At 47.2% G+C, this 27815-nt stretch overlaps 2 protein-coding genes across 8 annotated transcripts in view; one reads left to right on the plus strand and one right to left on the minus strand.

Annotated features, from left to right (window-relative positions):
• GRIN3B (glutamate ionotropic receptor NMDA type subunit 3B) overlaps positions 1-20186 on the plus strand; it is a 43248-nt gene extending 23062 nt beyond the window's left edge. Inside the window, exons 6-10 of one of the 5 annotated variants that reach the window (XM_084614455.1) lie at positions 625-776; positions 858-1022; positions 1675-1742; positions 2186-2548; positions 18730-20165. In XM_084614455.1, the coding sequence (XP_084470581.1) occupies positions 625-776; positions 858-1022; positions 1675-1742; positions 2186-2548; positions 18730-18751 (770 nt within the window). In that variant the 3' untranslated portion in view covers positions 18752-20165. Of the gene's footprint in view, positions 1-624; positions 777-857; positions 1023-1674; positions 1743-2185; positions 3307-13370; positions 13493-18729 lie in introns of those variants that run through there. The other 4 variants (XM_084614452.1, XM_084614454.1, XM_084614453.1 and 1 more) reach the window with 4 other exon arrangements.
• TMEM259 (transmembrane protein 259) overlaps positions 3872-27815 on the minus strand; it is a gene marked incomplete at its 3' end in the record, with an annotated part of 32531 nt that continues 8587 nt past the window's right edge. Inside the window, exons 2-11 of one of the 3 annotated variants that reach the window (XM_084614458.1) lie at positions 25964-26230; positions 23586-23709; positions 14819-14929; positions 13350-13472; positions 12946-13046; positions 11375-11432; positions 10567-10650; positions 9756-9888; positions 9193-9292; positions 3872-8120 (exon numbers count right to left, since the gene is read on the minus strand). In XM_084614458.1, coding sequence (XP_084470584.1) covers positions 7245-8120; positions 9193-9292; positions 9756-9888; positions 10567-10650; positions 11375-11432; positions 12946-13046; positions 13350-13472; positions 14819-14929; positions 23586-23709; positions 25964-26230 — 1977 coding nt within the window. Of the gene's footprint in view, positions 8121-9192; positions 9293-9751; positions 9889-10566; positions 10651-11374; positions 11433-12945; positions 13047-13349; positions 13473-14818; positions 14930-23531; positions 23710-25963; positions 26231-27815 lie in introns of those variants that run through there. The other 2 variants (XM_084614457.1, XM_084614459.1) reach the window with 2 other exon arrangements.

Raw genomic sequence — 27815 nt, forward strand, 5'->3', positions numbered from 1 at the left:
AGGCTGCTGCGTGTCACAGGGCCCTCTTTGCTGAGAGCTCCCAATTGCCCCGCCACTAGGAGGCGAAGCTCGTGGGTTTTCCTCCTGGGGAGACCAGATGGATTTATGGCAATGGGGTGCAAGCTGTCCTATGATGAGAACAACTTACCTTAGGGGGGGAAGCAGCTGCTCACCCACCCTGCAATAAACCACACTGGGTTGTGTAGCTGCAGGCACTTGGCAGACCGAGGGGAGCAGTGTGGCTTGAGAGCCCTGAGAAAGGCTGACTGGGGGGTTATGGGACTCGGGAGATCCAGGTTCATAGCCCAGCTGTTACCTTGCCCAAGTTCCTCCATCTTTCAATGGGGTGACAAGCCCTCCTGAGGCTCGGATGCTGCAGTGGTGGGGGCTAGAGGGGGCAGGAGCCCAGGGCTTTTATTCATTGTTTGTATTGAGGTAGCACCTTGTGACCCTGATGAGATCAGAGTCCTGCTGCGCTCGGTGCTGTACATTCAATACAGAAGACACATGATGTGCCCAAAGTCACACAGTAGGCCTGGGAATAGAGCCCGGGGCTGCTGGCTCCCAGTTCACCCCCATGATGGTGCTTCTCTCTCCATGTCTCTCTCTCCCCGCCCCCGCTAGGCTATGGAATCGGGCTCCCCCAGAACTCGCCCCTGTCCTCCAACCTCTCCGAGTTCATCAGCCGCTACAAGTCGGCCGGCTTCATGGACCTGCTGCATGACAAGTGGTACAAGATGGTGCCCTGCGGCAAGCGGGTCTTAGGTGTCACCGAGGTGAGGGCGGCCCGGTGGGCTCTGCAGGGAGGAGATGTCGTGGGGCCCAGGCTAATCCCCCCCTCCCCCTCTCCCTTCCAGACACTGCAGATGGGCATCTATCACTTCTCTGGCCTCTTTCTGCTACTGTGCATCGGGCTCTGTGGCTCCTTGCTCACCTCTCTGTGCGAGCATGTCTTCTACCGCCTCATCCTGCCCTGCATCAAGAGGAAGAAGAAATTCAACTACTGGCTACACACCAGCCAGGTGAGAGCAGCTGGAGCCCCGGCCCCGCTTCCCTTACGCTGCCTGTCCCCCACTGGGCTGGGTTTTGAAGCCGCCTCCTTCTGCCTCCACAGGGGCCTGATGGTCCCCACCAGCCCCTTCTCTCAGGGTGCCCCTTCCTTAGCAGTGGTGAGAACGGTCCCTGGTGCTTCACTGGCCCAAGAGCAGTGGTGCTGGGGTCTATTTATTGCTAGTAATTATTTGTATTATCGTAGGACCTACAAGCCCCTGAACCCCCCTATGCAGCTTTCTTTTCTCCCACCTCGCCTGGTGGGACACAGCATTGCCCCTCCATAACGTAGGGCCCCGCCCAAGCCATTGAAGGGAGCCTTCTGCAATTAGTATTGTCCTAAAGATTCCCCCTCCTCTGCCCCCCCGTCTCACACTGCCCTCTTCCCTAGTGCAGAACCAGCCTATGCCCCTGCCTATACTGAGCAGCTGTTGGGACTCATACCCACCCCCAGCTCTGGCTTAATTAGACTCTAATTCACCCTTCTGCAGGAGCCCTATAAAGCCTCCCTGCAAGGCATTGAATCAAAGTTACTCTTTAACACTGAAAAGACAAAGCCCTGTCCTCACATCCCCCCAGCCTTTCCCCTGCGGGTCTGATTCCTCTCCTCCTTGTGCATCATAGAAAATCCACCGGGCACTGAATATGGGCTTCGAGGAGCAGAAAAACCAAAAGCTGAGACTCGAGAAAAGGTACTGACAGGGGGCAAAGCCCCGTTCCACTTCCGCTGCCAGCCTGAGTCTTCACCGCTGGTCGATAGCTCCTGCTGTCCAGCTGCAGCAGTAGCTTAGAGCAGAGGGCTCCTGCCCCCAAGCGGCAGTGCAAACCGCTGTCTAATGGTCCAACACACGGTGCCTTCCCATGGGTGTTAGGGTAGCTGGGTGGGAGAAAGGTGCCCTACCCTGGAACCTTGCTGGCCACCAGCAAAGAGTCTTGGGTGTGAGCGTCCAGCTTGGAGAAACGAGGAGCCAATGCACAGTCTCAGCCAATCACCCCTTCTAGAGGAAAGACCCAGCTTTGACCAGCTGTTGCCATCCTCTCTCTGAGGAAGGGCACAGACAATGGAGGGGGAGCCCTCGGATGGTAGACTCAGCCCTGAAGGCTCGACTCACCCTCTGCCTGTTTCACTCTGAAGGTGCAACATTCAGAAGAGCCAAGAGGCACCAGCCCCAAATTCCAGCCAGCCAAGCTGGAATAACCTCAGGAAGGCTGCTGGGAAAGAGGACAAGCGGGTGCATTTTAACATGGAGCAGATGCCCTCTGAGCCAGCGCGGGAGAGGGAGGTGCCCGTGTGGCACTGCATGAATGGCAGGGTGCCCCAGCCAGAGGAGTGGGACACCAGAGAGAAGGAGCTCAGGGAGCTGGAGGAACGGATCCAGGCAATCAGGGATCAGCTGAGAGCTGCCCTGGTGCAGAAGAGCGAGCTGGTGGCAGCATTGGGGCCCACCAAGAACATCAGCATGCTGCCTGTTAAGCCCATGGCAGAGAACAAGGACAGGTAAGGGGACACGGGCCATTCAGGTTCCTTTTGAACTTACTCTGGAAAACCAGCTGCTGTTTCCTTTCACATCTTAAATCAAACCAGAGGCTCCTGGTTGTGGAAGCGGTGAAGCTGCATAGATCACAACTGGGAACACTCCCAACTCATTCACCACTTTGTTTGAAATTAATTTCTTCATATCACAGCTAGGACCCAATTCCCACCCTGCTGCTGTCCTTTGTTAATGGCAAGCTTAGAGATTTCCACATGATCAGCTTACTGTAGAGGCATGGTAGAACCCTCCAACAAGCTCCTGACAGCTATGGAAAGGAGGATCTCACTTAAAAATATTTTCAGTTACATATCCATTACTGCAGGTGTGAGGACAGACAGGACTGGCTTTTCCTCAAGGAGGAAGTTCTAGGTTTAGTTCTTTCCCCACTGCCTCAGAACAAGGAATCCTTCCCTATTTAAAACAGTTGTTTGGGGAAACTCAATAGAATCCAATGAGGAACTAAGAACTGGTGACTTGGGCTAGGAAAGTTTGTGCCCAGTTTCAGATCCCTTCTCTCTCCGGGGTGGGTGTGCGGCATGGAATAGAGACGTACTCAAACTTTCCCCTACAACATCTGAGGGGGGCAGTTGTCCAGAAAATACTGTGATGTGGGTGATGCAAATTCTAATAGTGTTTCCTTTCACTAGCAGCATCTGTAACATTGATTGTAAATAAAATGTACAAAGTTCAAGATTTTAACTAGAATAAAAAGCAAAGCAGACTTCTCCTCCCTCCCACCCACCCCTTTCAGATCCTGCAGGTGGGGGTGAAAATGCAGATTGACTCAGGAATCTGCTCACTAGCTCCTCCAGCCCCCAAGCTTGTCCATCTCCCTCACGCGCATGAGTTTCTCTCCCCATCTTTCCTTCACTCTGAGCTGTTTTTTGGATGCAACGGCCAGCCTGGGATTAGGATTTTATTTACTGAATTAAGATTAGATTTAGCCAGGATCCTCCCACAAGGCATAAAATTGCAGAATTTAAATGGACAGAGCTACCGGGAATTTAATCACAAAATTGTATTTTTGAGTAAAGCTGAGGGTGTGGGAAATCTCCTTCCACCTTCAGCCCAGCAGCAAGAGTTTTATGCAGAGGGAAACTTCTCTGTCACTGCAGGACTCCCCATTTTTCATGCTTGCTCATTGCTGGCGAGGTTCTGGTTAACACAATCCCTTTGTTTCAGGCACAGGAAAGTCCCAGCTTGTCTCATCTCTGATGTGATGGAAGATCAGAGATGTAGGTATGAGAATGTAGCAGTCCATACACATAAGAGGGTGACTGACCATGAGCCCTGCAGCATTAAAAGTCCAAAAGGTGCTGTCAAGCTGTTTTTAAAGGGAGGTCAGTAAATCTGAGAGATGGAAACCCAGGGGGTTCAGGCCCAGGCCCTCAAAAATATTTAGGCTCCCAAGTCCTCAACATAGTTTGGAGAACTAGCTACAGAAGTGCAGCAGCATCTTCTCCATATGGTTGTGCAATGTGCCTCAAGCCAAAGGCTGGTTGCTCTTCTGTTCCTCCAGTGCTGTGCGTAGGGTGGGGGGAAGGTTGGCCTGGAAGACCCTGGGGCAATTCCCTGCTCCACCACAGACTCCCCAGGCAAGTCACTTAATCAGTGTCTCAGCTCCCCATCTGTAACAAAGAAAGTGCCCTACCTCCGGGGTAGGGAGGTGCTCAGATACTATGACAGCAGTAAGTCTCTTAGACCTAGGAGCTAAGTGTATGTGACACTGCCCAGAATGAAGACCAGAGCCTCACAGATCCAGCCTGCCCAGAACCCCTGCACGACCGTTCGCAAAGCGGCAGCACTGAAGAGGTTAGAGATAATATTTATTATATATATACAAACACATTTTTTACATTAATTAAATAGAATGAACTCTACCCTTCATTCAGCAAATGATTTGGTTCATTTCCCCCCCTAAAATCCTACAGCTGTTTCTGCTGGCTTGTGCTCTCTGACCTTTACAACCTGTTCGCAAGGAGCCCAGCTGCCTAGAAGCAGCATCAAATAATTGAGGGGAGAGTTGTTGGCTGGACCCGGTCTTGCTCCTGGGGAGGCTGGGTGTAGCGAGAGGGGTCCACCAACATACCAGGCCCTGGCATGCACACTCCACCTCCAGCAGCAGCATCTACTCCCTAAATGGGTTTCTGGGGAGGAAAGGCAGAGAAAGAGAGAGCTGAGATACTGTCAGAAACCCCTTTGCGCTGGGCAGCCACTGACATGGCAAATCCTTCGATCACACCCCAATTCCCCATCCACCTGCCCTGTGTGGTAAGCAGTGGAAATACCTGAGGGCCTCATTCCTGGGACTGATCAGACAGGAAGGAAACTCCAGATGAGGGCTGATTAGCTCCTGTAGACAAGGATAGAGCCCAAGGACAATTCCACAGCTTGGTCTCCATCCCCCTTGAGACATGCCTCCCACCTCCCCTCTAATCTAGAGGGCCTAAGCCCCACCCTCCCCCTTGGCACTTCCCTTTTCCACTACATACGCTACCTTTTCCTGAGTTTTTCTCCCCTCTCAGAGCCTTGCTGGGGGAACTGGACACCACTTACCACAAACCCTTCTCCAAAGGGAGCAGCTCCCAGGATGGGCTCAGCCTGCACTGGTATGCGAACTAGAAAACTCTGCGGCCGATAACAGGATGGTTCCTAATGCAGCCTCTCTAACTTGGGTACCAGATGTCACCCACTAGAACTAGTTAGTAAAAAGGTATAGAGACAGACAGCCCTTGGGCAAACTACAGTCTACCAGGGTGAGACACTAATCTCAGAGCTAGCTTTGCCTCTTCCTTTCAGCAGGACAGTGCTCCAGGCTTCCTTCTTGCCAAGAAGGAAAGGAGGGGGGGGGGTATCTAAATTTCTTCTTGGCTTCAGTGTTTGGGTCCTTTCCTTTTCTACTGAACCATCATGAGTAACAGTTTTCTACCTGCAGTCTCCCCTTCTGGCCCTGTGCCAAAGGGGTTTCTCGACTTGTGGAAGGGCCCAATCTTAGGATGTGAAGGTGTCCCACGCATGGGACAAGGCACTGAAAAAACAGGTTAAGCCACCAAAGCAAAGAGCAGAGCTGTGTGGTGACAGGGCTATACACATGCGTCCCTGATGGCTCCTTCAGGAATTACGAAGCTATAGTTCAATTCCTAACGTTTTCAGGCCACAGCCTCTGGCACTAGCTCCCCTCTAGCTTACCCAGTCTATGGGCTATGCATTTAAGGTGCTAGATTCAGAGAGCCCCTGCCGAGAGGCCATGTGGCAGAAAGAGCTGCTCTCCTTGTGGGGGTGCAGCGGGAATGGAAAAGGGAGGATAGCTATGGGGATCCATCCCAGAATCAGCCTAGATGGTTACAAGCACACCCCTGCCACCAACCTGCAGGGGGAAGCGGTATGAACCTATCAGCTCAGGCACAGCTGACTGGCTCTCGGAGAGCTGTTAGCACAGGAAAACAGCCTCACGTTTCACCTCTCCCAGGACAGGCTGGCCACTGGTAAGAGGTCAGAGGGAGAGGGCAGCAAGAAGATGCTTAACTACAGCTAATCGAAGCCTTATTCCCAGCTTCTCGTCTGCGATGAAATCTGGCAGAAGGGCACAGGGCTTAAGATGCACTTTCCCTAGTGGAGGGCCAAGCTTGCTGATGCCCTCTGCTGCCTTCTGTGGATCTCCAAAGGAGACGTTAACACCCCCTGCCCGCCACACACACATTCTGTTAAACTGCAGTTCTAAAAGATAGGAACGCCAAGAAACTGCCACCTGTATCTTCTCCCCAATATTAATACAGACTTGTGTCTCACCCTTTAAAACCTCTACATCTTTCTAAAAATAGATAGAGCTATATATATAATTTGTCTTTGCAACAGTCAACTTTACTCCTTTGTTAAGTAGCCAAAAAACCCCTCTACAGTCAAGGCCCACATGGCTGGTGAGGAACAAGAGCAGAGAACAGGGAGACAGTTGTGGACAAAGTCAGCTAGGCACTACCAAACTGTCAGAGTGAAGATGTCAAGCAGCATCCACCAAAACTCCCATGATGAAAGGAAATGACTTAGCTCCAGCAAGTGGTTTCTGACTGCCCCCGAGGTTCATTTCCATTTCAGTTGATGAGCTTTCCAGCCTCTCTTTCCAGGAATACACCACACTAGATGCAACTCATCACACTAAGATTTTTTTTTGGGGGGGTTAAAACAAAAAAAATTGTTTAGTACAATTTGGGTCACACTTGCAAAGGCAAGTAAGGCTAATGACTCAGTCCCCAGCTGCTGATCCAGCCAGTACTACTGGAAGTCCTTCCTTGTGAGAGCAACACAAGAGGGGTGGGAGGAAGGAGTGGGGACCACAGAACTGTGACATTGACTAGCCCAAGTGACCAATCCGGCAGCCCTGTTGTCTGCCAATGGCTTAAGAAAAACGTGGGGCCCAGCAGCTTGCATGCGGTGAACAACCTCTCTGCAGGTCTAGTTGCAGAGGGATGCTGGGCATTAATGGCTCCCAGCTAGTCTGTCCCTTTTACACACACACACTTACAGTCCAGGAGAGAAATGTATGGAATCTTTACTGCACTCCAGCTGCTCTGCCTTCACTAAAAGGAATTATGGGTCAGGCCTGGGGAGAAACAAGAAATCCAGATTCCTTCTGGACTGCCAGAGATCAATGAGAGAACGGGCTCAGGACAGGCTCCTGGACTCTGGTTCCGAGTGAGTTTCGGAGCAGGCTGTACTGTCCACTGCTGTTGGGCAGGGGGTGGTCTCCCCATGGTCCCCAAAAGCACTATCCAAATGCTTGACCAGATCAGTATCTTGCATGAGGGGCTGAGGGGTCTCTGCCAGGTTACTGTTTGCAACATAGTCCTTTCCGCTAGGTTCTGCTTGGCTGAATGACTCCCCTGCAGCCGCAGTCTGCTTCGGAAGGGAAGGACTGGGGACAGATGCACCATCCTCCTGTGCTGGGACAAGGGGGGCACTGGCAAGGGGGGTAGCTGGTGTGTCTTCTGCCCCAGGGGGTGCATCAGTTGCAGTAACCACCGCTGCTGAAGAGACCTCAATAGTAACGGAGCCCACAGCAGTCTCCACGTGGTCGCTACCGACTCGAATTTGGGCTACCAAGCTTGAAGCAGCAGCGACAGCAGCATCCTGTGGGCTCCCACTGGACATGGTTTCGTTCACCACGTTCGGCTCCAAGAGGGTTGTGCTCAGGTCAGACAGAAACGAGGCTTCTGTGATGACAGCAGCAGTTTCAGCTACCCAGTTCAGATCACTCCCTACAGAAGAGGCTGTAGCAGCTGCAATGGCAACAGCCCTGGGATCCTCGCTGGGGGCCAGAGAACTGGGGCTGCTGCTGTCTGCGGCTGGACTCGCTCCTGGATGGGGCCGCCTGCCGCCCATGTCAGTGGGGGCAGCCGTCGTATTGTTGTTGAGGTTGTCCTGAAGTGTTGTTTGGGTCCCTTGACCCACCTGCTGGTTCTGCAGCAGCATCTCTTGGATTCTAATCTGCTGGAGGATGGCTGGCAGCTCATAATGATGGAAGAAATAGATCATGGAGTGCTAGGGAACGCAAAGGGAAAGGGGTTACTTGTTGGCCAAGAAGGTTTTTGCTGCAGCCCTGTAGAAAGTCTGCGGATTGGTTCCCTTAACTGTTGTAACCACAAGAGCAGGGGAGTAGCTAGGCTGCTCTGACTCATACGGGAACCAGAAACATTCTGGATTTAGAGTCAAACCTAGACATTTTGGGAAGGATTTTCCACCTTCCACTGTGGTCCCTAGAGGCCTCTCCAGCAGCTTAGTGAGGTCATAAAAGCCCTGCAACCAACCAGAGAACCACAGAATCCAAGCCTCTTAAGGAGGGATGGGGAGGAAGAAGGCAGCCAGGAATATCTGGAGTTTCTATGGACAGCTGACTGCAGGCTCACAGCTGGTGAGAGGTGTCAGGTCATCACCCAGGGACACTCAAGGCCTCTAGCCACAGAGCAGGGACATCAGGCAGCAGCGCAAGCTTCCTCAACACCATTCAACCATCACCACAGGCGTCACCTGGGAGTTCAGCATATGCCCATTCAGTCCCTGGCCCCCGAGTCACAACCCTCACAAAGATATCATTTAGGAAGGTGCCTTATGTCCTCTGGACAGCTATCCAGTCGGTATTTGACTGAGACACTCCCCCCTCAAAACTCACTTGCCATTAACTCTCAGCCATTTTATGGGTCCAACTTTAAGTCAATAATGGCCACAGCCAGATTTGAGCCCATGACCTAGAAGTCCAAGGCCCTGTATCTTAAGAGATTTGGCAGTTTCATCCACCCTCTATTCTCATGTTCCCAGGAAGCGCACAAATCTCTTGGTTAAGTAAAGATGTCTGTTCAAACCCTGCTTTGTAACAGCTTTTATAGTCTACATTGTGGCAGTCAGTGACTTGGGGGTAATTTACTCTAGTCTGTGTCCATCCATGCATAGCCATACAAGTGGCCTGATCAGTTTCTGACTTGATATTGTAAGCCCTAGATTTCTATCCAGCTCCCTCATAAGGTTAACAAAGTGACCACGGGCAGAATTAGCACTAAGACATAGATCTGTCTCCACTCTTCTACCTAAGGAGCAGCAAAAGAAGGCCACTGCTTACCTGGATGAAAAGCCATGAGGTGACTAGAGCCAGGCTGCTGTACTGCCCATTAAATCGGTAGTGGTATGCATAGAAGGCAAAGTGATACAAGTAGAAGAACCTGGAAAGAGAAGGGACAATAAGGAACAGGACATAACCACAGAGACAACCCATCCACCCCAGCCTTGGGCAGGGATTTCCCACTGAGCAGCTGATTAATGGGTACTCTTGACTTTCTCAGCAGACATCAGTGTTTCTCAGCAGACATCTAAACACAGAGCAGGACCGACAAGTGGGCAAATGTCTGAATCGGTTTTAAAGGGAGACTTCCTAATAGTTACACAGGAAAGAGCCAACTTGCCTCCTGAATGTGGGGAAAGCAATTGGGCTTCAGACGCAGGAACACTGGGAGTCAAGAAGGGAAAAGAGTAGTCATCCGAAATGGAAGCCAACCCAGCACCGCCTGATGAAAATTTTAAAGAAGCCTCACATCGCAGAATAAAGCAGCATGCAATATAGGCCTGAAGCACATCGCTAGCTGATGGAAGCGCACATGCTAGAAGGAGAATGGGCAACTCTCTTACCTTAGCCAATGCCGCTTACTAGTATTGGTGTGGCAACAGATGGCATCATACTGGTCCGCCAGCCACACAATGAGGATGATATAAAAGGCAGTGGTGGTGTCATTGAAGAACTCTGACATAATGGCTTCCATGCCTGCCGGACAGAAAACACTGACATGTCAACTAGCTGTGGGGCCTGGGCACTGGGTAATCCCAGCTAGCCATTCTCCAGAACCAAGAGTGCACCCGGAGTTAACGCTATCTAGTAACTGGTGCTATGGTGCATTTGCTGGATTGCAAAGCAAATGCAAGCAGGCACAATGGAGCTGGTTTCTAACAGCAGATGAGGTAAAGCACAAAGATTTCCTTGCTGACTGGGATCTTCAGCTATAACATTAGCCACAGCCCAGGATTTATTGTTTTTAAATGAAGTTTTGTGGGTGTAGGACATAGGTCAGGAACGTGAGAGATGGAGAAGTGGATCAAGCTATACATGATGTACATACACGATGTGGATTACCTCCAGCCCAATGCACAGCTCTGAGAATCACTAATCCTCACCAGCCCTAACCCGAGTGTGGGTATATTTCTACTGGAGACTAGGACCAAAAAAAAAAAAAAACCCAAAACCTTATAACATGGTCACACCAAGTTCCATGACATGACCTCCCTGCAGGGAATGAGAACATTAACCCCCGCAGTGACCTAAGGTACAAGGGGCAGGGGCGGATTGTGTGTGTTCAATGCACCCCAACATGGCTTGCTACACTAAGTTTGTTTCGGACATGCTCAGGGTTCTTCCTTTGCGTAAGGAGTAAATCCATGTTCTTACCTACTAGAGCCAAAATGACAGTGAGTAAGGGAGCAGCAGGGAATGCAATAGTCATGTTCATTTCCAGCATCTGTAAGAGGTCCACTGCAAGAAGGAAAGCAAACCATGAAGGGCTCTCAGCAGCTCACGGAGCAGAGTAACACGCCACAAACCACCTTGAGAGCTAGATGCAGGAGACAGTACGGCCGCGAATGGCTTACAGCTCACAGTACATACAGGCCCACACTGGGGCAGGCCACTGGTCTAACAAATCCTGCCCCGGTAATGACCTACACCCACTGCTGCAGAGGAAGACTAAATCCCCCAGAAGGCACCAGGGCTGCACCTTTGGGACAATGGTTTTTTGACCCCTGGGCATTAGGCCATGCCCTGAAACACGGGATTTGCATTCATCCAACCTCAGATAAGAGGGGAATGGTCACAAAGGGCAACTTAAAGAGCATATTTGTCTGGAGATTTAAGGCTAAATTCACATCTGATGTAAGCAGGAAGAAAAGGAGTCTAGAAGTCAATGGAGCTGCGTTTACACTCAGACAGATTCTGTCCTGTGGTCACTAAGCAGCGTACTCCAGGTGGCCAAAGTCATGCCCTGTCAGCTTCCGGGATGAGTAACCTTTGGAAAATGTTACTGTGTTTTCCCAGCTCCAGGATGATGAATGGGATAAAGAATCGACTGTCTCAAGTCAGCTCAGCTCCACGAAAGACACTAAGCTCTTTTCTTGCCCTCCAAAAGGTAGTGAGTGTTCACCAGGGCATGGCATTATCCCAAGAGAAACAACTTGTAGGAGTGAGATTTAGAAGCACTTACCAATGAAGACAAAGATCTGATGATGAGAGTAGCGCAACAGCATTGAGACTGACAGGGTCTGAAAAAGCAAAACAGATCAGGATTAGAACTGGACTACCCTGGGAAGCTGGTTTTCCCATAGATACAGAGTTCATGCTGATGCTCCATCATGGCATGTGGGATGCACTGAGACAGATATTACAGACACATGAGATCTGAGTCTACGGTACTAAGTTTTAAAAACGTTATCTGTATCTCTGTGAGCCAGCAATTGTATTCTGGCTCCATGGGGGAGGGTTGCCAAACCTTCTCCAGGAATGAAGATCAGTGAGGGGCCATTACAGCAAATCCTGGGACAGGGGTACCCAACTCCAAAGAGGAACCACCTCCTGGGGATTTTTGCATATACTGGTTCAGACTGGGTTCCAGAGGCCCAGGAGACTAAGAAAGGCTTCTGGTACAAAGGCTCAGCTGAATTGACTCAGAATCCCTCAAGTTGATCCAATAACTGACAAGATTGTAACCAAGAGGGTACAATCCAGCTGGAAGGATCCGAAGGACTGGGAAGCATGCCAGGGTCTGGAAACACCTAGTAAACTGAGCATGTTTATTGTTTTATGCTATGTTTGGTCACTGGCATTCACTGTCCTAGCCCTTGAGAAAGAGTGAAGAACTACAGGGGATGAGCTAAGGTCTTATTTGCTGGGATATGCACACTGAAGGGCAGAAGGAATTGAAGGCTAAATTCTCAGTCTGGAGGAAGAGAGTTGCAGTACTTTGCCCACAGAGAGGTGATGGCTAGAAGTTTGAGATGTAAAGGGGTGCCCCTGAGCAGACCGCAGAGGGCACAGTTAACCTGCAAACTATGACATGTACTTGTGAGGTTCTTTGGCCTGGGCTATGCAGGAGGTCAGACTAGAAGATCATAAGAGACCCTTCTGAGCTTAGAATCTATGTTAACTAAGAATTTTTCTGGCTTGTGTGGATTTTTCTTAGCACTGTAACAAAGCTCAAGACTGTACTGCACATTTCACGCTTTAAGTAGCGCTTCTTTGGCACGTTACAAACAGTAATTAAACCACATGCTGCCCCTGTGAAAGAGATAGGCATGTAGTTAACCTGTCAGAACTAGACTCCTACTGCAGCTAAAGTGATGCCCCAAAATCAAAGTACAAATCTGTAACAGAGTCGAGAACAGAACCCAAAGTTCCAGCTCTGTTCCAGTTCTGTGCACCTCCAGCTAGGCCACACTGTCTCTCTGAGAAAGATCACACAGGACTGATTTATCTTCATGAGAAATATATTTAAACACCTCCTCTCACCAGCCATTAGATTATCAAAGGAAGAAGGAACACTGTCCTAACTATAGGCATAGTGGTTTGGCATCTATGATCTCAGCCTCCTTTGCTTATTGGTTTCATCTGGGTCAATTCTGCATTTGCAAAAAAGATTGTGAGTGTATTTAGTAAAAGTAGCCGTGGCCTCTTGTGTTAATACAAATTAGGGCACATAAGAAAGTTACCAAAATTCAATCTTAAATCCCTTTCAAGCCCTAGTCCAGAAATCCAGGCAACACAAACCGTTTTACTTACAAATATGACCATGATGACGAAGGCAGCTAGGTATGACGTCCTAGCCATCCACATGCTGACAAAGCGATAGTGCTCCCCAGACACCACGTTGCGGAGGAAACCTGGAAGAAACAGAGGAGCCCGGTCTGATTAAACAATAAATGATCGGTTGAGCTTCCCATAGTGGTGCATCCTTCATTCTTATTCAGCATGTGGCAGGAGAAAGTCTTCCTTGTGGCCATTATCCTCTCTCTTCTCACACTTGGTTCATTTTACTTGCCAGGTGATAATCTCCCCATGGAGCCGGGGAACCATTCTCAGTACTAGGGCACAGTCAACAGCCAGGGCACACCATTCATGCACCCACAGACTGAAAGCACCTCCTCCAAATATTCCACCACAAAATTGTTTCCTGGTGCCTTTACCTTTGTTCTCTTCGTTTTCAGCTAAAGCTTTCACACTGGACATTAGAATGTCATCGTAACCCAGGAACTCGTCCAGCAGCAGGCGACTAAATCGGTCTCCAAAGCACTGGTCTCTGGTGGGGTCTGCATGAAAGGCAAAGAAGATTCACTCTGTTCAATCAGAGGTCAAACCACGGAGCAGGAAACTCTGCTTGTTACTATTTACATCAAGACCCATCCGACGCTCTGCGGTGCTATGTGCGCAAACAGAATTGGATTCCCAGGCTTAGACTCTTAGGCCAGCGGAAGTGCTGCACTTGCCCAGCTAAGCAAGGCGCTCACTTGTCTGAGCCTTTTAGCAGGACAGTAGGCATAGTACCGTAGAAACATTGGCTTTTGCAGTTGGATGAGAACAGCCGATATGAACAGAAGCTCTTCACATGACAGAAACAATCAGGAAGGGTAAGGACAGTGAGATGGATGGTTATAAAACTCATTTGAATGCATGTAAACACATGTAATTGCTCACAATGCAGCTGGGATCCATCTAGATGAAAGGTGGAATACAAATGCAAGCCATTTTCAGTAAGGCAGGTAGGGAGCTTATGTAGGAATCTGAATGATCAGACCAAATAAAAACACCACCTACCTTTAACGTAGACCCATGTGTTGTCTGCCATGTAATCACCATTTACTACAGCAGAACCGTACCACTCTCTTGCACTAATGTCTAATCAATCTAATACCGTTTCCACGGTATGCATCCGATGAAGTGAGCTGTAGCTCACGAAAGCTCATGCTCAAATAAATTGGTTAGTCTCTAAGGTGCCACAAGTACTCCTTTTCTAATCTGATTGTTGCACATATTTTGGCATCTGATTAATTAGGATTTTTGGCACTAGAAGGTATAAGACTACACTTATTCCTTGGAAACTTAAGAGAATGCTGTCACAGGATAATGGTCCCTGTGGCTATGCAGGATGCAGAGATGATTAGAGATAAACATCAGTGCTAAGGAGACATGCTCAACATGGTCTCTGAAAGGTATAATTGCTCCTGACAACAGGCATCAATGTTGTGCATCACAAGTGTTAAGTAGCATGGTCTCGGAGGGCTGCAGGCTATTTTGTTTCTAGCCTCTAAAGCTTAAAGCAAAGGAGGAAAAGCAACAAAATAATACAAATTGGGCAGAGTTTAGGTTTGGTTTCTTCAGATTCCTTCCTGGAAGAGACAACTGCTCTAGAAAATAACGCTAGGACTCGGATAGCGAAACGGATTGCTTAGATTCAGACTCAGTAATGGATGCCTTGGCATTGTATTGGAAAGACAGCCCTTCTCTGAATGAGGGTCCCCTCCAGGTTCTGTGCGACTGAAGCAAAGGTAGGTATGTGGGGGCATGGCTAAAACTGGGATGTTGGCAAACAGCATGTAGGCATTTTAGAAGAGTCTTGTCAACTAATGCGTGAACCCCAGTCATGTCCCTTACATACCTAGTGTCACCACCATGACTGGGATGCTGAGACGCTGACGAGTGCTCTGAGACAGGCGTAAAAACCCGTACTCCAAAGAATACTCCACAATGTACTCTTCCTGGGGCCACACTGCAAGAGAGGAAGGGAAAGGAGATTCAACTGCAGGGTTTGCAAACGACCACGGATACACCCCTCTTTACCCCGTCCCCTCCTGAAAAGCAGGTTTGCCAAGAAACAAGCACAAAAGGCTTTTTGTCATTTTAAAGCGTTGGTTGCACTTTTTACATCACTTCCCCCTCCCCCAATAGTAATCCCACCCAATTAACATGGATAGGAATGAACCCTTTGATGCATTTTCTAGTGGCATTCACCCCAGGAGGTTCACTGGGTTGATATCAGCTGTTGGCTTCAGGGGAAATCCTCTCAACCACTTCAGCAGGAGCATCACTCAGGAACAGTCCACTCACTTTGGATTCAGGGCATTGAAAGGTGCCATGTTTACAGCCCAGGCTCCTGGAGTCCTACCTACAAGGCCTGGGGTTTTTAAAGGAGCCCATTCACTGCCTTGAAAATTCCAGCCAAAATAACTTTAAGCAGGATCAGCAACAATGCAAGGCTTCCCCATGTTATTCTACCAGCAGGCTGCAACTCCAGCCTGGAGGGAGCCGTCTTCATGCCTAGTGGTCTCTATGCAAACTGCCCCATCAGTCGGGCTGGTATTCTTCTTTTGAAAGTGACCATCTCCCCATCAACTCATTTCACACAGGCCATCAAATGGAAAGAGCATCAGGTCACTACTGTTCGGCTCATGAGACTCTCCCAATCCCATTCTCAATCCCCAATATTGGGGCCAATTTAACGAAACCTTTAGTAACCAAGCTTCAGCAACAGACAGTAAAGCAGATGAAAGAACTCCAGCTCACTGTCTCTGAAGACCACAGATTTGAACCCTCCTCTGAAGGAGAGCATAATAAACCAGGAAGGCACAGCAAAGTGAATCAGGAGACTAAACACCACTTATAATAATGGACTTGAGAGGATGTTATATGCTCTAATGAGAGCATGTTCTGTCCTTCTCTTTCCCCACTCTGGCCCCCAGACACGGGACATTTGTTAGACCTGTGCTGAACCATGCTTCTGTCCCTTGTTCCAGTCCCCATCCAAGAGGAATCATTACTCAAATGGTAATCCCTGCTCTGCTACTGACTTGGCTTTGTGACCTTCACTTCTGGGCCTCTGTTACCCTATCTGTGAAGGCAGGATAATATCACCCATCTCGCAGAGGGGCTGGATCTGTTTCTCTCTATCAAGGGCTTTAAGAGCAATGAATTGAAGATACTAAAGAAAGGCAAAGTATTATTAAAGTCACAATATACTCTAGGACTTCAGTTTCCAAAGCAACCAGCTTGTAACTTCAGCTACAGACAAGGAGACGACAAACTCTTTAAAAAAACCAAAGATCCTGTTTTTATTCATATTCTCTCATATGAAAAGTGACAGATGAGCATTACCCACTCAAGAGAGTCACTAGTGCCTTAAAGAAAAGCTTTGAAAGATATCCCATTTAGAAACAAGTCTGCTTAGAGAATTGCCATCCACAGATAAGACAGCAAGGTTTTCAAGAACTGATCTGTCAGAGTTGTAAAGATTTCCTGTCAAGAGTGAGGCTGGGCCCCGGGGAGGCCTGGGACCTGGAACAGAACTGCTTGCTGGTAGAGGACAAATCGGTGTTTATTGTGAGAAGCTGAACAATTTACAATGGCAGACATCTGCTGCGATTTACAGGTTGGCTTCAGAACCCCTGTGCGCCGGGCACTGCGCCTGCAGGAATGGAAGCCACTTGTCCTTCCCCCTCCTCTCAATTTGTCCTCAAGTGACCTCCTTATGCAGGCCTCTTTCAGCTGTTGAAGATTTCCTAGCAGACTGCTAGCATAAACCCATGAGTACAATAGGCCTAACAGAGCTTCAGGCCAGGAAATATGGATTTGTTTGGCCCTGCTAAGTGCTGCCCAGGTTTAAGGTTTTTGCGCTAGGTGCTACACCCGTATTATTTTAACGGAGCATTTTTGTCAAACACAGGTCACTTGGCTGTTTCAAGCATTCAGAGGCAGCTAATATAAGTGGATGTGGCTGTATCCTGCGTTCTACAGCTAAATGACTCACCCCCAAAGAGCAGATAACAAAAATACATTAATTCATACAAGAGGATTTTTGGCAAAAATTAAATACCTTTACAAAGAGCTTTCCTTTTAAGGCCAGTTAAATCAATTAATACAAAAATTTACACAGCTCTGGGTCAGTTTGATGAAACCACCACAATGAGAGGGTCTTTTTGATGGGAATCTTTCACTCCTCACCCCCATTACTTGGGCATTAGCCAACAACTAGTCCCAGGCAGAAAGTCATTAACCTTTGCATATCATATAAGCACGGAAACCAGAAGTCACGCTTGTGTGGGTTGCAGAACAGGAGAACTGATCTCACTGTGATAAAAACCAAGTTAAAATTGCTTCCCTTTCCCACTCAGTCCTTGAGGTGTCTGAACACAGGGAAACAGGAAATCCACGCGGCTATAATCAGGGTTTGACGCGTCCCACTGCAGCATATGTGTAAAGAATGATGGACAGACACCTGTGTGTGTTCTCCAAGGAATTTATGGGGGAGATTTATGCAACTTCCATTTTCTACACATTTTGGGAATGCTGTAAGAATATTCTCCTACCCCCTTCACTCTGACTACAATAAATGAATGGTAAGTAGACACTCCACACGGGACAAAACTAATTTGCTTTCTTGGAAGGACAAGGTATACATATAGCAGCCTCATTTGCTTGTCCCAAAGGTTAATTTAGCAAATCATATCACGTCAACTCCTACAAAACCTGAATCAAGTCAATAGCGTGTGCCAACTCAGTGCTTTAAGATCAACACCATGTGCCACCGTTAAATTAATTATAAATGCATATTTTGGAGGCAAAAAAAGCTTAAACGCATTGTTCAAAACGGTCTTCTTCAAAGTACATTTTCCTGCTTTGAAGCTTCCCTAGGTCTCGCAGCTGCAGCTGGGCCTGCTGGCTCTAACCACAGTCAATTAACTTCTCTAGAGTTAGAACATCTCAGGACACAGGAACTGCTGCTGCTTCCAGAATGGCCAAAACCAGAGGCAGGAGCAAGAAGTAGATTTTTTTTTTTAAAATAAGCCTTTTGACATCACTTTATGATGATTGTTATGACTGCCTGCTTAGATGGCAGTTTGAAGTAGACAGTCTGCTGTGATAGCCCCAAGACCAGAAAAATCCCCTGTTAAGGAGCAACCAATCAATTTAAAGAGGATTTTTCCTAACAGTGTCATAGCATTCCTTCCTTCCTAAAGGAGGCAGATCAAGAGAGTCAGGCTTCCCATGATTAAAATATTTTAAAGGAATATAGATTAAAAGTCATATATAAGAAATGTAACTTCCTTTCCTGAGTTACTAGCAACACATTATGTAAGAGAAATTTCAACATACATTTGCAAATCCAGACTCCAGAGAGAAACTGCTGAATTGGAATTCATTTGCAAATTGGATACAATTAACTTAGGCTTGAATAGAGACTAGGAGTGGCTTAGTCATTATGCAAGGTAGCCTATTTCCCCTTGTTTTTTCCTACCCCCCAGATGTTCTTGTTAAACCCTGGATTTGTGCTGGAAATGGCCCACCTTGATTATCATACACAATGTAAGGAGAGTGGTCACTCTGGATAAGCTATTACCAGCAGGAGAGTGAGTTTGGGGGGGGGGGGTGAGAAAACCTGGATTTGTGCTGGAAATGGCCCACCTTGATTATCATACACATTGTAAGGAGCTGTAGCTCACGAAAGCTCATGCTCAAATAAATTGGTTAGTCTCTAAGGTGCCACAAGTCCTCCTTTTCTTTTTGCGAATACAGACTAACACGGCTGTTACTCTGAAACCTGTCATTATGCAAGGCACTGCATTTAGCCGTATGGAGTGGAAATCTATCAACTGCATGAAAAAACTTGTACAGATACAGACAGACATCATCCTCCTTTCCAAATGCAAACAGATGGACATCGTACCAAAAGGACTGAAGGTAAAAAATCCATTACAATCTACATACCACACAGACTATGCCGACAGCTTGTGCCACACGCTCTCAAAGAAACTGCGGAATCACCTGATCAACATCCTCTACAGCAAACAGGGAAAGATTAAGAATGAGCTCTCAAAAATGGATACTCTCATCAAAAACCAACCTTCCACACAAGCTTCCTCGTGGCTGGATTTTATTAAAACTAGACAAGCCATTTACAACGCACACTTTGCTTCTCTACAAAAGAAAAAGGACACTAAACTTTCTAAACTACTACATGCTACAAGGGGCCACAGCAATGGTTCCCTCAACCCACCTAGCAATATTGTTAACCTATCCAACTATACTCTCAGCCCAGCAGAAGCAGCTGTTCTATCTCGTGGCCTCTCCTTCTGCCCCTCCACCCCCACGAACATGATACAGTTCTGTGGTGACCTAGAATCCTATTTTCGACGTCTCCGACTCAAGGAATATTTCCAAAATACCTCTGAACAGCATACTAATCCACAGAGTTCTCCCTACCAACACTACAGAAAGAGGGATTCTAGGTGGACTCCTCCTGAAGGTCGAAACAGCAGACTGGACTTCTACATAGAGTGCTTCCGCTGACGTGCACGGGCTGAAATTGTGGAAAAGCAGCATCACTTGCCCCATAACCTCAGCCATGCGGAATGCAATGCCATCCACAGCCTCAGAAACAACTCTGACATCATAATCAAAAAGGCTGATAAAGGAGGTGCTGTTGTCATCATGAATAGGTCGGAATATGAACAAGAGGCTGCTCGGCAGCTCTCCAACACGAGTTTCTACAAGCCATTACCCTCTGATCCCACTGAGAGTTACCAAAAGCAACTACAGCATTTGCTCAAGAAACTTCCTGAAAAAGCACAAGATCAAATCCGCACAGACACACCCCTGGAACCCCGACCTGGGATATTCTATCTACTACCCAAGATCCATAAACCTGGAAATCCTGGGAGCCCCATCATCTCAGGCATTGGCACCCTGACAGCAGGATTGTCTGGCTATGTAGACTCCCTCCTCAGGCCCTACGCTACCAGCACTCCCAGCTACCTTCGAGACACCACTGACTTCCTGAGGAAACTTCAATCCATCGGTGATCTTCCTGATAACACCATCCTGGCCACTATGGACGTAGAAGCCCTCTACACCAACATTCCACACAAAGATGGACTACAAGCCGTCAAGAACACTATCCCCGATAATGTCACGGCTAACCTGGTAGCTGAACTTTGTGACTTTGTCCTTACCCATAACTACTTCACATTTGGGGACAATGTATACCTTCAGATCAGCAGCACTGCTATGGGTACCCGCATGGCCCCACAGTATGCCAACATTTTTATGGCTGATTTAGAACAACGCTTCCTCAGCTCTCGTCCCCTAAAGCCCCTACTCTACTTGCGCTATATTGATGACATCATCATCTGGACCCATGGAAAAGAAGCCCTTGAGGAATTCCACCATGATTTCAACAATTTCCATCCCACCACCAACCTCAGCCTGGTCCAGTCCACACAAGAGATCCACTTCCTGGACACTACAGTGCTAATAAACAATGGTCACATAAACACCACCCTATACCGGAAACCTACTGACCGCTATTCCTACCTGCATGCCTCCAGCTTTCACCCTGACCACACCACACGATCCATCGTCTACAGCCAAGCTCTGCGATACAACCGCATTTGCTCCAACCCCTCAGACAGAGACAAACACCTACAAGATCTCTGTCAAGCTTTCTTACAACTACAATACCCACCTGCAGAAGTAAAGAAACAGATTGATAGAGCCAGAAGAGTTCCCAGAAGTTACCTACTACAGGACAGGCCTAAAAAAGAAGATAACAGAACGCCACTAGCCGTCACCTTCAGCCCCCAACTAAAACCCCTCCAACGCATTATTAAGGATCTACAACCTATCCTAAAGGATGACCCAACACTCTCACAAATCTTGGGAGACAGGCCAGTCCTTGCCTACAGACAGCCCCGCAACCTGAAGCAAATACTCACCAACAACCACATACCACACAACAGAACCACTAACCCAGGAACTTATCCTTGCAACAAAGCCCGTTGCCAATTGTGCCCACATATCTATTCAGGGGACACCATCACAGGGCCTAATAACATCAGCCACACTATCAGAGGCTCGTTCACCTGCACATCCACCAATGTGATATATGCCATCATGTGCCAGCAATGCCCCTCTGCCATATACATTGGTCAAACTGGACAGTCTCTACGTAAAAGAATAAATGGACACAAATCAGATGTCAAGAATTATAACATTCATAAACCAGTCGGAGAACACTTCAATCTCTCTGGTCACGCAATCACAGACATGAAGGTCGCTATCTTAAAACAAAAAAACTTCAAATCCAGACTCCAGCGAGAAACTGCTGAATTGGAATTCATTTGCAAATTGGATACTATTAATTTAGGCTTAAATAGAGACTGGGAGTGGCTAAGTCATTATGCAAGGTAGCCTGTTTCCTCTTGTTTTTTCCTAACCCCCCCCCAGATGTTCTGGTTTAACTTGGATTTAAACTTGAAGAGTGGTCAGTTTGGATGAGCTATTACCAGCAGGAGAGTGAGTTTGTGTGTGTATGGGGGTGGGGGGATGTGAGAAAACCTGGATTTGTGCAGGAAATAGCTCAACTTGATTGTCATGCACATTGTGTAAAGAGTTGTCACTTTGGATGGGCTATCACCAGCAGGAGAGTGAATTTGTGTGGGGGGGTGGAGGGTGAGAAAACCTGGATTTGTGCTGGAAATGGCCCACCTGATGATCACTTTAGATAAGCTATTGCCAGCAGGACAGTGGGGTGGGAGGAGGTATTGGTTCATATTCTCTGTGTATATATAAAGCCTGCTGCAGTTTCCACGATATGCATATGATGAAGTGAGCTGTAGCTCACGAAAGCTCATGCTCAAATAAATTGGTTAGTCTCTAAGGTGCCACAAGTACTCCTTTTCTTTTTGCGAATACAGACTAACACAGCTGTTACTCTGAAACAGATTTGCAGCTTCCCACTTGTTACATTTCACCCAGTAGATGATGAAAGCAGACTGGTCAGTTTTACTTTTCGGTTTTCATTGGTAGCACAATTGCTACCAGTTTGCAAACACGGACAAAGGGTTTAAATCCCATCACAAGAATTGCTTTCATTTAGATCATGAAAGCATCGATATCAATTTATTTTAATGTATCTTACACAAAGATTAAAAGTTGGGAACTAAACCATGTCCCTTTAATTGGGAAAGGTAAGAAGAGAAGGGAAATGAGTCCTATTCACATTCCCACAAGCCTTTTTGACAAGATGCTCTTGGTTATTACACTGGTAAAGATATGGACAGCACCACTTATTAATTTCTCTCCTTTCCTCTTGTTGGATCATTTCCACTGAGAACTCAGCAAAAGCAGAAGAGCCTATTCAGTGTACACTATAGATAATATGGGGGAGTTTTGCATGGGCATGAATGATGGTATTGCACCCAAAAAAAACCTCTGTGATAGATACAATATATATTTCATTCCTAAGTCTTAAGTAGTGTCATGACCCCCTAATCACCAACTGAAGTTCAGGACTAAATCAAACCTGGACCAGCACCAAATAAAATACTGCAAGATCAAGGGAACAGCGAGCATTTTAATGTTAGCGCTCATAATCCTTCATAGCTAGAAATAATGGTTTAGACTGCTGGAAAGCAAAGAATCCCAGTTTTCCAGGGAAATAAAACATCCGTTTCAGCAAACAAGACATGCTAACTATTAAGTCATTCCAGTGATCCTACTTCAACCTAACAGCTATCTAGTACAGCCAGACACCATAGCATTATACCATGCATATGCCTTGAATCGCAGTTTAAGGAATAAAAACCCATGGTCGCTTTCTAAAAGTTGTACGATATTAGCTGCTAAAATCACGTTGCAATTAAAGTAGGGAAGATAAAAGCAAGATGGTATTCTGAATTTTGTGATTCTAGCATCTCCATATCTTGCAATCTGCCAGGGTTAAGATCAGTGGGTCAGTACAAATGCTTTCAGGACCAGTTAGCTATTCCAAGACCTGGTCCTGGACCAAGGATCAGCAAATCCCTGCTAGTACTATTAAGAATATGTATTATAAATTGGATTTACGGATTTCCCCCCCAGGAATTTCTTGCATCGCCCCTAGAGGATAAAAAGACAACAGTTGCTCAGATGAATTATGGGGGAAAGGTGAAGGGGAGGTTGGTTCATCTTCTTTTGGCCCATCTGTCATTGGCCACTGTCAGAGACATGATACCAGACCAAACAGTCTGTTCTAGTATAACCATCCTTGTGATGCTTGATCAGCATAACAATCCAGGCACTGCTGGCAACAAGAGACTTCAGCAGACTTCACAGCACAAGCCTGGCTCCCTCCCCAGCCAAAGAGCAAAGTTCTGCAGAACCAAAGTCAGCATTTGTCAATTTCACCTCATTCAAAGGCAAGAGCGACATCTGGAAAACACTGAAGGTTGTTATGCAAGTGCCTCGAGAAGCCAAGAGGAGTGAAAGAGGAGTGAAAGGGAGGATATACAGGTGAAAGGGGAGGAGGGAACATGGATACCAGTGTAAGTGGTCTTTACCTGCTCTGGCTAGCATCTCAAACTCGGACACAGTCTCACTCAGAGGCTGCATACCTTTAGTGGTTGCCTCGCTAAACGAGAACTCCTGGCTTTCGTTCTGGGTCACCTGGGTCAGTGCCTCAGTGCTGCTTGCCCGGGATGGCTTGAGAAACACCTTGGGCTCGATGTCCAGCTCAAACTGTTGAAAAACCATTGGAATGAAAGTAGCATTAGTGCTCATTTCGATTCTGGGCTTCCAAGCCCCTCCCCCATCCAGTTAACAAGTCAAACACTGAAACATGAGGAGGAAAAGACAGACACAAAACCCAACCTTTGCAAGCATTCCGTCAGGTCTGAAAACAAACGGAGCTTTGGACTTACAAGAAATGGCAGGTTCTTGTGGGACTACACCAGCCTGGCGCGTTCAGGGTAATTACCCTCTTACACGTGGCAGAGTCCCAGTAGATTTCAAGACAGACTGAGCTGCATAATGTTGACAGCCTGCTCGATCACTGACAAACAAACTGCCAAAATGGCGATCGGGCAGCACAAGATCATTGCTGATCACATTTCTGAACCTGAGATGGCTGCACCAGTGAACCAGAACAGCAGAGTAGGAGATCCCAAAGTGAAGGGCCCCACAGATTAAAGACTTTAAAAGCCAGGAGGGTAAGGGGAGTGAAGTTACAGAGACTGTATTTAGTTACTAGCATTCATGTATGTGAGCCAGCTATGTGGAGGTGACAGCCAATGCTAAATTGGAGAAGTGCCATGAACTGCACAGGTACATTAAATTTATCAATATATCTATGGCTGCGTCACCATAATCCACCACCCCAAGTTTTATTCTAACACAGCAAATCCCTTTAGAGCAAACAGCTTCCAGATTTTTATCTGAACCCACCAGAGGGAATATTTCTCTCTCCTCCCTTTATGCTTTGATTCCCTGCACAAAGCTAGCCCTAGCCTGGAAAGGCCAAGATTCAGTCCTGGGCTAATATCGGCTTTTCTGTGCCTAAAAACGTCACAGCTTTTCCGTCTGGTGTGTTGTAGCCCAGCAGACTAAAAAACCAGATCTTTCTACCACTGGAAAGGGGACACGCAAGCTGGTGAGCTGATCAATCAGCCGGGCAAGGGGCAGTCATGTTGCAAACAATGGCACAGCTCCAGTCCTCTTCATAGAACTCTTTTTATTAACAAACATTCAGAGCACGTTGCCACCACCATCCAAACCTGTCTCACTGCCCTACAGCAGTTTAGCTCTTGTCCAGGCCTTTCACAAGCCTCCCCTGTTGAGGCTGCCCCAAAACCAGCTCCTGAAGGGGACTTCCTCTCAGGACTTCTGCCAGAGCCATTTCCCTGACCCTATCTCCTCTCTAGTCTCCTGCCTGAGTATGTAAGTTCCCCTTGGACACATGACTAGGAACAGGCATGTGGCCTACATACAGCTCCTTGGTGTAAGGGCCCCAAAGACCCACTGCCCTGTTACAAGAAGATTTCCCATGGGACTCAGCACTCCTCTCTAGCTCTGAAAGGGACCGAGTTTTCAGACTTTAAAGCAGAGGCATTTTTAGGTTCAGAATGGCCATTTTGGAGGTGGTATTTTCCACTTGTTAGTTTTAACTTCTTTTCCCCTCTGGGCCCTTTACTCATGGCATCTAATATCACCAGGCTTTACAGGCAGGGAGATACAAGAAATAGTCCCAATACAGCGATTAAAAACAAAACAAACCTCTAAAACATTCCTAAAAATAGTTTTTCTGTAATATGTGACACAGAGACTCATTCTCTGTGATGACGTGGTATAAAAGCTTTATTGGTATGAGTTTGGGAAGATCACATTACCCTCACACACACACGATGTGCTGGAAGAGGATGGCACTTATTGCAAACTGATGCGCACATCACTCCATGGTGAGGGGGGATCCAAAGAGAAGCAGAAAGCATTATGGCCACTGCTCAGGAAAATTTAGAACACCTGTGCATCTGAAACAAGCTATCCAATAGCGCAGTCCCGGGAAAGCCTATCAGCACTGCGTGCATGGTCTGTTTCTAAACAGCCTCCCCCCTGCTCACCACTTTCAAATGCACTTTTCAGTGCTTGAAAAAGAAGTGATGCAACAGATGTGCTGTTTGGGAAAGGACAGGCACAGGGCATTTTCTGTGATGGGCCTTCTGCTCTAGAAATCACATCTCCCACTGGGTCAATGGAGATGGAGTTTACCGGCCTCCAGTGTATGTTTAAAGGCCACTCTAGTCACACAAGTTTCTGCTTGAGGTGACATTTGGAGAGGTCAGAGGTTCTTTTTAAATTGAACTGATGAGGGGGACATGACAAGGGTGGGGCACAGGAATATTTCACTGGTACCAAGCCAATCTGTAAAGTTATTTCTATGCTCCCTGCAAGAAGACATCCCCAACTCTTTCCCAGGGAGCACATGGCTAGCCTTTACCTTGACAGAGCTGTTTTCAAACATCTCCACAGTCATTTCCTCCTCTTCTTCCTCCTCCTCCTCCTGCATAGACTCTATCACCATTCCCGGAAATTTCTCCACCTCGCAGAACTGCAGGAAGATGGGGGCTCGGCTGGAGTTGCGTTGTATTTCCACCCGTAGGATGCCATCGCGCGGCCACTTGTCCCGCACGTGCTCCAGGCAGTTAATGGGCGAACGGGAGAAGGCGATGTGAATGTAAGCCAGAATGAACAGCACAAAGAGAGCCTGAAACAGCAGGAAACAAGGGAGAGGTCATGAGTACAGGCTGGACCTTTTTAAACCTGATACTTTTACAAATTCACATGCTTTATAGATGTTTCTTGCTAACCAGTAAGATACCTGGATGTGTTTGGGCCAACAAAGACAGAAACAGCCAAGAACTTTGAAGCTTCCCAGTCTTGACAGTCTAAGCATCAAAATATTAACAGCTAAAGTTCCTGGAACCAGTTCATCTCTTCAGCTGGAGAAGGCAGGTCCAGGGAGTATTTTGCCATGAACCTGCATCAGCCTTTCTTGTCACACCTTGTAAAGCTGAGGCCTGTCTGCTGTGGGTAGACATTCAAGAGACTTCATCACACCTTTCACAGGAGTAGAAGTAGGCCCTGGTGTCCTTCCCCATTCACACCCTTGTTGCACAATGTGCTGTATGCTGGGTGACTGCCGCCCCAGAAGCAGCTGTATTTCAGCAGCCTTGTATGTATATTGTTTGGGTCTGTTCACATGCTACAGGGATCTAACATGTTACAAAACCAGGGCCCGATTCTGATCCAAAACAGTAGCATTTTACATTCACTTTGCACTGGTGTAAATGCTTGCACAAGGGGGCAGGGCAGTAGAGAATCAGGCACCCAGTCTTTCCTGACTAGGAGGCACAATATCAGTTCTACTAGCAACTGAGCTGGCAATAATGGTTACCAGAGAGTGGGTTGTAATAGCCATCTGATATGGTAGCAGAGGCCTGTTCAGAGAAAAACTGTCCTGGATACCTCTGGGAAGCACAGAGTTTAACTTCCTGGTTTTTCCCAAAAGTAACCTATCTTCAAAAAAAATGGACACCGCCCATTTACCTTTGGCTCTCCTCACCCCACTCTCTTGTGCTATTTTCAAATGCTTGTTTGTTGGCAAACAAGCCATCCCTTGCTAGACTTTCCCCTCTGACCCAGAAACTGGTTTCCAGTGGAAGGAATATACTGCATGAATCCACTGGGCCAGAATTTTCCAGGAAGTGTAACTCTAGTAATTAATTCTTGTGTATTTACTCCCAAGCCTCTAGAATTCAGTTTAATATTGACAAGGTGCTTGCTTCGGTTGGTGCCAACATATAATCTTTGCTCAGCAGATATCACAAGTCATGAGACAGTCATTGGAAATGTTTTAAAGGGACAGAGTCAGATAGTTTTAGGTCTTATTTCAAAGACTTTCATTAAACTTTTCTGTTAGTTCTTGTGATTTTTTTTTTTTTAAAGTTTCCAAGGACAGAGTCTGAATTTAAAATCATTTCCTTTCTACTTGTAGAAAACACTTCAGAGTCCTGCTAGTCAAAGGTAACTAGACAGTGAAATTGACCAGTCTGTTTTCATGCCCCATGCTGAATGAAGCTCGAAACAAAATACCAAACAGTGAAAAGTAAGCTAGATTTTTTTAAAGACACTTTTAACCTTAATAAACTAGGGCTCTGACAAGAGCAGATAAGGACATTTTTTAAATTACAATTTTTAATCTAATAATGATCCATTAACAGCAAAGTCCCAGAATTTACCAGGGTGAACACATTGGGCTAAGGGTACAGGTTTCACTAAGAAATCATCTT

The sequence above is a fragment of the Lepidochelys olivacea genome, assembly GCF_965140295.1.
Source record: "Lepidochelys olivacea isolate rLepOli2 genome assembly, chromosome: 25".
Lineage (NCBI taxonomy): Eukaryota > Metazoa > Chordata > Testudines > Cheloniidae > Lepidochelys > Lepidochelys olivacea.